General features: G+C 44.1%; 2 protein-coding genes across 2 annotated transcripts in view; one reads left to right on the plus strand and one right to left on the minus strand.

Annotated features, from left to right (window-relative positions):
- ace (angiotensin I converting enzyme (peptidyl-dipeptidase A) 1) overlaps window positions 1-2,938 on the plus strand; it is a 29,847-nt gene extending 26,909 nt beyond the window's left edge. The window contains exons 20-25 of the mRNA XM_062526729.1: window positions 56-279; window positions 791-935; window positions 1,158-1,256; window positions 1,488-1,610; window positions 1,881-2,065; window positions 2,527-2,938. Coding sequence (XP_062382713.1) covers window positions 56-279; window positions 791-935; window positions 1,158-1,256; window positions 1,488-1,610; window positions 1,881-2,065; window positions 2,527-2,726 — 976 coding nt within the window. The 3' untranslated portion in view covers window positions 2,727-2,938. The remainder of the gene's footprint in view (window positions 1-55; window positions 280-790; window positions 936-1,157; window positions 1,257-1,487; window positions 1,611-1,880; window positions 2,066-2,526) is intronic.
- A 265-nt stretch (window positions 2,939-3,203) lies between these two features.
- The window catches only part of itga3b (integrin, alpha 3b), a 54,569-nt gene continuing 47,772 nt past the window's right edge, over window positions 3,204-10,000 (minus strand). Inside the window, exons 21-26 of the mRNA XM_062526309.1 lie at window positions 8,921-9,037; window positions 8,298-8,411; window positions 8,101-8,199; window positions 7,368-7,493; window positions 6,589-6,770; window positions 3,204-5,560 (exon numbers count right to left, since the gene is read on the minus strand). Coding sequence (XP_062382293.1) covers window positions 6,660-6,770; window positions 7,368-7,493; window positions 8,101-8,199; window positions 8,298-8,411; window positions 8,921-9,037 — 567 coding nt within the window. The 3' untranslated portion in view covers window positions 3,204-5,560; window positions 6,589-6,659. The remainder of the gene's footprint in view (window positions 5,561-6,588; window positions 6,771-7,367; window positions 7,494-8,100; window positions 8,200-8,297; window positions 8,412-8,920; window positions 9,038-10,000) is intronic.

A 10,000-nucleotide genomic window follows, 5' to 3' on the forward strand; every position in this document is an offset into this window, starting at 1 on the left:
ATGGAGTACAGAATAGACATTGATAGACGTTAATTCTTCGTCTCTCATTGGCCAGGATCAAGCAGTGCACCGTGGTGACCATGGACGACCTCATCACCGTGCACCACGAGATGGGGCACGTGCAGTACTTCCTGCAGTACAAGGATCTGCCCGTCTCCTTCCGCGACGGTGCCAACCCCGGCTTCCACGAGGCCATCGGCGACGTCATGGCCCTGTCCGTCGCCACGCCCAAGCACCTGCAGACCATCGGCCTCCTGGACAAAGTGGAGGAGAACGACGGTGAGTGTCCAGAACACATGCTGTAGTGAATTTCATGAATGTAGAACTTAGAATTTGGAACTAGAATTTGGAACTTAGAATTATGAGCATGCAACGTAGAATTGACTGGAGCAAAGATCCTTAAGAACCCTTTTTCAACCGTCTCTGACTGAAGGAACAAACAGTCAAAATGTAAAAAAGAAATCTAAAATGTGACATCCCATCCCATCCCATATGCTATTAATGCCATGTCCGGTTTATGTAAAGATGTTAGGGATGAGTGTACACTGTACACATCTATATGTTTTACATGAATAATAGGGCAACAGTAATTATGATGGAGATCACAAAATCCCGACAGTAGCTGATAACATTCAGGACAAAAAAGTGAATGTACAGTAAGTTTATATATTTTTCAAAAGCATAGGCAGACAGACGACGCGCTCGACTACTAGGTCGTCAAGGTAATTCCGGTGGACTTGATTTGTGATGGACTTGATTTGTGATGGACTTGATGTGCCCCTGTCCACAGAGAGCACCATTAACTACCTGATGAGCATCGCCCTGGACAAGATCGCCTTCCTGCCCTTCGGCTACCTCATGGACCAGTGGCGGTGGAAGGTGTTTGATGGACGGATCTCCGAGCAGGACTACAACAAAGAGTGGTGGAACATGAGGTGAGGTTATTTACGTTTTTCATCTTTGAAATTGGACAGGCAAAAAAAAAAAAAAAGTATTTTTCAGATAATGCCATTTACACTGTCGTCAAACAATATAGACTGAACAATGGCTCTTTAGTCTTCTCCTGTAACGGGCCTATAAGGTTAGGCTTCCTTGTATACCTTGTAAGGGACTCTTTCTAATTTGTGTCTGACACACACACGCCTGTCTCTCCTCAGGATGAAGTACCAGGGCCTGGTTCCCCCCGTTCCGCGCACAGAGCAGGACTTCGACCCCGGTGCCAAGTTCCACATCCCAGCCAACGTTCCCTATGTCAGGTACAACTTCCCACCTGCTTTTGAGAGGGATTATTGTGGATCATGTATGCATCATACACACTTATTGCAGTAACGCAATCTACTGTAAACACAAGTGGTCAACGATGTCTCAAGCTACAAGTACACCTTGGACACGTGCAAACATGCGATGTGTCTTGGCTGACCACTTGTGATCTGATCACCCATGACGCGAAACATTTGATTGATCCATCGCTGTTGTCTTGGTAACAGGTACTTTGTGAGCTTCGTCATCCAGTTCCAGTTCCACAAGGCTCTGTGTGACGCCGCCAAACACACCGGTCCACTGCACACCTGCGACATCTACAAGTCTACTGATGCAGGCAAACGACTCGGGTGAGTGACGCGTGGGACTTACGCAAGGGAAATATCACCAGTTACAGATGGTGTCTTACCGAATATTATGATTTTTCAGCTGCTAGTCGAGAGATTTTGTCTATATGAATGATCAGAGTAGGCTATGTGTGATGAATTATCAACTTATGGTGTGTGTGTGTGTGTGTGTTTTTTTTTTTTTTTTTTGTGTGTGTGTGTATGTTTTATTTGTTTATCTATAATTTGTTCATGTATGTTAAATCTCTCTTTCTCTCACCTTGCCTTTCGCAGTGATGCGATGAAGCTGGGCTTCAGCAAGCCGTGGCCAGAGGCCATGTTTGACATCACGGGCCGGAGGAACATGACCGCTGAGCCCCTGATGGAGTACTTCCAGCCTCTCATCACCTGGCTGGAGAAGGAGAACTCGAAGAACGGAGAGGTCCTGGGCTGGCCGGAGTATGACTGGACCCCACCAAGTAAGTCCCTTTCCTTTTTTTGTTATCAACTGTTTATCAACTGGCAAGACGGTTACATGAAAGCTAGATAGTAAACCATACACATGGTAAACAAGTGGAAATCAAATGTAAGTCCCTTTCCTGACCTTTTGTTAGGGAAGGACTGGTGATGTAGATGAATAAAGTAGATAGATAGATGGCTGGATAGACAGACAGACAGACAGATAGATAGATAGATACCTACCTACATACATACACATGTATTGTACATACTTACTTTATTAATCCAGCTGGAAATTAAGATGTGTTTACCTCTACAGTAGCTGTTTCTCAGTCTCACTAAACCAGTTGAGTTTACGGAGCTACTGTACTTCTTCCCCATTGCAAATGACTAAAGTGTCGACGTATGTGTGTGTGTGTGTGTGTGTGTGTGTGTGTGTGTGTGTGTGTGTGTGTGTGTGTGTTCCTGTGTGACTTCACAGCTGAAGGCGCTGCCGTAGAACCGGCTGCGAAAGTGGACTTTCTGGGTATGAGCGTGGAAGGTGCAGCTGCTGTCGCCGGCCAATGGGTTCTTCTGGTCCTCGGCGTGGTTCTACTGGTTGCCACGGCGTTCATGGCCTACAAGTACCGCAAAGTGAGCAAGCGGATGGGCAAATCCCCATCGCAAATGGAACTGAAATAAACGCTGCTTGGAAGGGAGTGAAACTTCTCGAATTTTAAGGAATGTTTGTTGATTTACTGATTTCATGATTGTTTTGGTCGATGTTGCTGTTGTTTCTTCGCTGTTGAATGTGCTGTATATTTATTGATATATTTTTTGGGGGTCAAATTGTTTTGACTATGCAAAGAAAGCTGACTGTTTTTTTGTAATTTATTTGTAATAATTTGAATGAAATTGTCGGGGGGGGGGGGGGGGGGGGGTACTTGGGATAATAGAATTATTTGTTTGTAAAGTCAGAATTGTGTATGCATTTTGGATTAATGTTCTTGGTAAATATTTTGCCCTTTGTAGAATAAAGACAGATATAAACATACATTGTAGTCATGTCTCTCTCTATCTATTCTAACCCCACTGTACACAACCATAACCCTTTCCACATCATCAATGATTCATGATACTTGGTAAATGGTCATTGACAAAACAACCAGTTTCAACCAGTTTCATCAAAACATTTTATTGACACTGAAACAACAACAAGGTATAAAATTGAACCGTTCAGGTAACTTTGTGTATTCTCTTACCCTTACTCCTTACAATCTATGACTAACCCCCACCCCCATCCCCACACAACTGCAGACCAGTGCCCCCTAGTGGTTGGATGACTGTAGCGATTCCTGTGTTCGACTGTATAGCGGTCAGCAGGTATAAGAAGCCGCTCATGTAGTTTGACAGGGCATGGGCATAACATGTGAAGATGGTTAAAACATATAACAATAACAAACAAAAAAGCACTGGAAAAAATGCAACTGAATATTTATTTCAAATAAAGCAACTGTAGAGATTGTTTCTGTGTCAGCCCGCATACATGTTTACAGTTCTTTTACTCCAGTGTTGCGACTCTCTCTTTACAAAAGAGGATTCCCTTCCACAGATAATAGTTCATGCATCAGGCAAACTGAGACTGTTTTATGCTATTGGATGATTCTCTCCCATACCCCTTAAAACTCACAGTGACATTCAGGGACATTCTAGACGAGTCCTTTAAAGGAACACGACAATGTTTTGGGTAATTAGCTTATTTGCAGTCTACTCCGTAACTAGATATACGTAGCCTAATATATGGTGTCAAATGGAGCACAGCGTTAGTTAAGGCAGGTCACGGAGTCTCGCTAGCTTCCCTGGATGGCTCAGCTGACCGTCAATCTAACCTCTCAGCTGATCGCCAGCTGAGTGCCAACCGGCCAAGCCCTGCTTTCATTGGATGAGATCTTGAATTTCCCCTTGGGGATCAATAAAGTATCTATCTATCTATCTACCTATCATTCAGAGCACTTATTTAAACTGCCTTTGCCAATCATGCTGCCAACTGCTTTTTCTGCAGCTTTCTGCCACCCACCTCTTTCCCTTAACCCTCTCATACTTCCGACTTATCAATGTCTTGTCATTGATGTTTGTTCTGTTCTGTACCCCATGGGGGGTTTATTGCTGCTCTCCCTGCCTTGGGCTTTCCATGTTTGAACATGGAAGGGCCCGGGGCCCCCAGAACAGAGCATGTACCGCAAAAAATGTATTTCATGCAATAGTAAATAAAACTATTTTCTTGACAAAGTTTTGGGATGTTCATTTTCCAGATCTATGGAAAAGGGACCAATTCAGGCAGCATGGGGCAATTGCTCTGTCGCTAGTTTGGAGTTTAACACGGTTTTAAACTGGAGTGGGGAGTTGGAGTTTAAAACCGTGTTAAACTCCAAACTAGCGACAGAGCAATTGCCCCCATGTGCCTCTGCCTCTACAAAACATCACCGATACAAAAGCTTGAAGCAAACAAAAGATACAAGCAATGGAAGCAAAGATCTCAATGTTATAGCAAAAATAGTCCATGCTGCTCCACATCCATAAAGGTCATCTCTGAAAACATTTACATCTTATTTGAGTCTGCCGCCATTTTGAGTGTATTTTTGCAGAAGAGGTGGGATATGAATGGGATATGTCTATGCTGTGTGCCCGCGCATGTATGGTCGTATGAATAATTGTAGTATCCATGTACTGTACATTAGATTAACCCATTCAGGTGTCTGCATGTCAAAGTTCAGAACAGTATTTGCGTTGATGGTATTATCTTGCCAACAATTCATAAGAACACAACAATCAGTCCACAATTTTTGACTCACAATTTGTAAAAAAAAAAAAGAGACAAAATATATAGCAAAGTAATGTTAGTGCTATAATAGGCACAGGTGAATGCATTCGGGACAAAATATGTACATGCAAAAGTCTTTCTTGATAACTGGCACATAACCAGAATCCAATTATGCGTGTCGAAGAAGAGCCTGATATGGGGAATGGGTAGGACTCTTCTGACCTGCCAGTGTTCTGCTCATTTGCGCTTGCGGAGCGGTGACAAAAAAGAAAAAAAGATTTAAGGCAGCAAAAAGCAGAATAACTTGATATTGCACAATGCCATTTGATGAAATCACTAAAAAATAAATCCATGTGTAAAAGAGAGGAGTGTTAATTGGTCAGGGTCTCTGAGTGACAGCAGGCAAACCCAATCACCACCCAACCTCATCCCGCCACCAGCCCCATCCGAGGAGGAGGCATGGACAGTAATATCCATTTGCCAATCCCCACGTCTCTCCTCAGGATTTAGTGGGAGGGCTCAAAAGGTTCAAAAGGTCAAAGGCCAAAGGTCAGTAGTAGTAAGTCGGCGTCTCAGTCCAGCTGGTGACCCAGAGCTTCTTGTGGACCTCCTGTGCCTGAAGGGCCTTAAACTTGTAGCGTTCCTCCTGGCGGATCTTCACTCCTTTGTACTTTGGCATTATCCTGTAGTAGACGGCCCTCTTGAAGAAGCCACACTGGATATGAAGAGAGTCATCAGTCAGCCACGGGCGAAAGAGGTCATTACTGTTTTGCTAATATAGATTTATAGAATAGATAGAATAGGTTCTGTTTATGCATCAAGGTAGGGCCTATTTAGAGTAGAAAGTGGAGAAAATCATGACAATACAGGCAGATAAGCAACACATCCAACTGTAACAGCCAGGCTATACCAGGTGGGCAACTGAAGTGTTCTGTTCAAGGACTGCAATTTTTTTTTTTGTAATTTGTGGCAATGTATTCGCTGCTATGCGCTACTATCACTGTAGCCAGTTCCATTGATTGTAGCCTAATGGAAGCTAATTGTTGTAGCATACACTCAATGCATGAAACGCTTCAGTTACGTGTCTGGTTTAGCCTGCCTGTGAGAGTTAGAACAATGAGGTGAGAAAAGTGAGAGATTAAAATTGAGTGAAACGTTGTGATTAGACTGAGGTCGTAGAGGGTAAAGAGTCAGTGAACAACCCTCAGCTGCAAAGAAGAGACAAACATTTGAATAGATTCAAGTGATGATTAAGATTAGCATTCACTTTAGCATTTAGCATGTGACCTTGAGCAATAGATTAGCATTAGCAAGTAGTGTCGCCAAAGATCATTAAGATCGGAGCAAGATACTTCACGAGAAGCCACTTCCTGGAACACGAATCGCAAGAGGGAGGGGGGGCAAAATCCCCCTTTATGCAGAGCTGTTCCATTGAAGTCTATGGACATGACACACCCCTTCATGCAGAGGAAGTGATCCCCGTTTTGCGCCCATAGACATGAACTACGACGACGTATCTTGCTCCGCCTTAAGGATCTTTGGTGTCGCCTAGAAACATAGGAAGTAAGTAGGAAGTAAGTAGGAAGTAGGAAGAAAAGTTAATGTAGCAAATCTAATCGGAGAAGAGGGAGGAACAGATTGAAATGCAGACCAAGTGAAGGAGAGAAACGTAGATTAGAAGGGGGAAGGATGTTAGCTACAAAGACTCTACGGCGCCCCCCCAGAGGCCTGGAGTGGTATTACCGAGGAACCTGAGTAATGTGTGCCTGGGGGGGTGCCCCCCTCCCCTGGGTGTTTTTGTCGGGAGGGGGGCGTTAGTAGTCGTCCGTCAGCCTCTCTGTCTCTGAGGGCTGGATCTTCATCTCGGCCTTCTGCGACTTCGCCTCGTACATCTCCCGTCGACTCGCCCGCCTGAAGAAACCGCACTGGGGGACAGAAGGAGGGAGGGAAGAAGAGGAAGAGGGGAGGAAGAGGAGGAAGGCAGGGTGGGGTAGGGCGCAGTTAGATAGAGATGAAGAGACACGGGGTGAGGTTCAGGGTTGTTTTGGTTACTCAGGGTTGTTTTGGTTACTGCGGGTTATTATGGTCTGGGTTCCTCAGTAGACATGAGACTCTGGCCAGGCAAAGATGGGCAGAAGGTCTAGTAATTTAAGACACATTAGGCAATGCTGGGTTATAACACACAAACAACAGGACCTTCAAACAGAAGGTGAAAGTGTCCAAACAAAATCAAAAACAGCGTGCTGTATGTTGAGCACTGCACAGTAAAGTGTAGGCCTACAGTATGCTCAAGAACATCCTAGACATCTTAAAAACCACAAGGGAGTCTATATTCCACATTCTAAATTCTATTCTCCTTCTCCTCTCATCTTCACTCCTCTCCTTTCCTCTCCTCTTCTCCTTTGCTCTCTTGTCACGTCTACAAGTTCTGTACAAGATCAATGCTTGAATAAAGGAGTCAAAGGAGTTAGAAGTCAAAGTTTCTTCTTTCTCCCTTTTCCCTCTATTCTCCTCAGTCCTACCTTCCACAGGACGAAGATGATGATGCTCAGTAGAAGAACTCCTGCTGCGCCCGCGATGATGAAGATCCAAAACGGAACCTCATATGGCGCCTCCTCCGCAAGAACTGGGTCGATGTTCACATGGAACTGCACAGGGATGGGGAGAGGCCGACAAAGAGGGACGCTTTGAGAAACTAGTTGAGAAACTAATCTCATGATTATCTCATACCGTTTTTGGAAATGTTAGGGTTAAAGGGGCACTTCACCGATTAGCATTAAGCTTTGTATCTTTAGAAAACCAGTCATGTTTTTGAATGGTCGTGCATTATTCCCTCAGTTTGCCTTGAGATGGGAAAAATATGGATTTCAATGAAGTCCATGAATAGGACTTCCTGCTTTCAATTATGTAAAATGATGATTTTTACATCATTGAAAGCAGGAAGTCCAAAATTGAAATCCGTATATCTCCCATCTCAAGGCAAACTGAGGGAATGATGCACGACCATTCAAAAACATGACAGGTTTTCTAAAGATACAAAGCTTAATGCTAATCGGTTAGGGTTTTGTGGTATACTGTATAGGCAGGTGACTTGTTAGACGTGTTAGACTTTGCTCGTCATTCAAATTAGGGCCCAGATAGAGAGAAAAACAAGGTTGAAGCTTACAAAACTGTAATATGGCATGAGTATGACTCTGCATGTGTATTAGGGTTATTGCGAGGTTTGTGCATGATGGATACGGTCTTTTCACACACCTCTCTGCTCTGACTGTCCATCTTGATGGTGGGTTTGTCCGTTATAAGGTTCAATGTCACCTCGCCCTTGACCTTCACCCTGAGTGCATTACTGTAGTCCTGGAAGACAGACAGACAGACAGACAGTTTAACCCAATACAATTACAGTAATAGTACGAATTGCAGGGACTACTACACACACACACACACATACTCACCTCCAACATAGTGCTGTTCCAGACACGTGACCTTACGATGACCTCTGCGTAGGTGGACATGTTGAGCAAAGGACAGGAGAACGTGACACAACGTGCAGTCCCTTTGGAACACTCCTGAACAGGACAGAGGAGGCAGAAGCAGAGACTATATAATGAGGAGATGCACCACTCAAAGAATCCTCCATAGAAATGTATACTGTAGGGTTAGTTTGTAATGCCAATATGGCAGTTGTCTACACTGATACCACTGCTTGGTTTAATTTCCCTTTGTCATACATTCTTTAGAACGTGTAATAACCGTAGATTATTTGCACACTCGAAGTAGCTTCAGTTTTTTGGCCATATATAGTATACAATATCACACTTGTATATCAATTCGCCAAACTCATTGTGAAGTTTTAATGAACTGTCACATTGCATCAGAGCTCGCGAGATGTAACAACCTCTAAAGGTCACAATTTGCATGTGTAAGTGTGTGTGTGTGTGGGGGGGGGGGGGGGCGTGGGGGGTGGTGGTCTCGGTGTTGGTACGTGTGTTTGTGTGTGGGAGGGCAGGGGTGTCAGTGTGTGTGTGTGTGTGTGTGTGTGTGTGTGTGGGAGGGCAGGGGAGTCGGCGTTCCTCACCAGCAGGTAGGTCTCCTTGCGGGGGGTGAGTATGGACACAGCTGCCTCCACGGGAGGCTCACTGTACGCCTCTCTGTGGGCATCTCTCCTCTGGCGCCTGGAGCGCTCATCAGACAGCTGGGTGAAGGAGAGGAGAGGAGAGAAGAAGAGAGGAGAGGAGAGGAGGGGAGAGGAGAGAAGAAGATAGGAGAGGAGAGGAGAGGAGAGGATAGGAGAGGAGAGAAGAGAAGGGGGAAGGAGTGGAGTGGAGTGGAGATGAAAGGAGTGGAGAGGAGAGGAGAGGAAAGAAAGGAGTGGAGAGGAGAGATGAGGAAAGTCGTGGAGAGACAGAAGGAAGGAGAGAGGTGGAGAGGAGGGAGGGGAGAGGGGAAGAGTCCATAATATACCATACAGCAGGGGTATTCAATTAAAATTCAAAGAGGTCCAGTTACTAAAATGTCCTCCCGGCAAAGGTCCGAATCTTAAATTGTCACTGAAAATAGTACCCTGAAGTTAATAAAATCAATAACGCATGTACATTTCTAGGCCTATTTAATTTATTGTTACATTTCAAGTGTTTTCAAAGTAATATGATTGTAACATACCAAAAAGTCTTAACTTGAATGGTACTTGAATGCAAAACAATACTGTAGTTGTCTTTACCACATTTCAAGAAAGACAGACAACAGACACTGAATTTATTCTGAATAGAATACATATAAAGTGCAAAATAACTTTGAGCAGCCTGAACTTAGGGCCTATTTCAAGCAGCCTAGGCCTAATGTAAAACATTCCGAATCTTTTGAATAAAATAAAAGTGGATCTTTAAGAAAAGAAAAAAAGACCTTTGCATACTGCGTTCTAGTATCCTCTGCTAATAGTTCAGATGTTCTTGAATCTTGTTGTTGAAGCTGACAATGGGATCTGTAAAGTTTCTGCAGCCGCATTAAGCACTCATTCACAGCTGCTGTCCCATGGCTAAATGCTCTCTTGTGTTGCATCAAAATCCACGCAATCTTTAACGAACACTAATTTGCCTGTACATGCATGCGTGATCACACGAGTAGACCTGTCATAGAGTGCTTTCAATTTGATAATTAT

The sequence above is a fragment of the Sardina pilchardus genome, chromosome 22, assembly GCF_963854185.1.
Source record: "Sardina pilchardus chromosome 22, fSarPil1.1, whole genome shotgun sequence".
NCBI lineage: Eukaryota > Metazoa > Chordata > Actinopteri > Clupeiformes > Clupeidae > Sardina > Sardina pilchardus.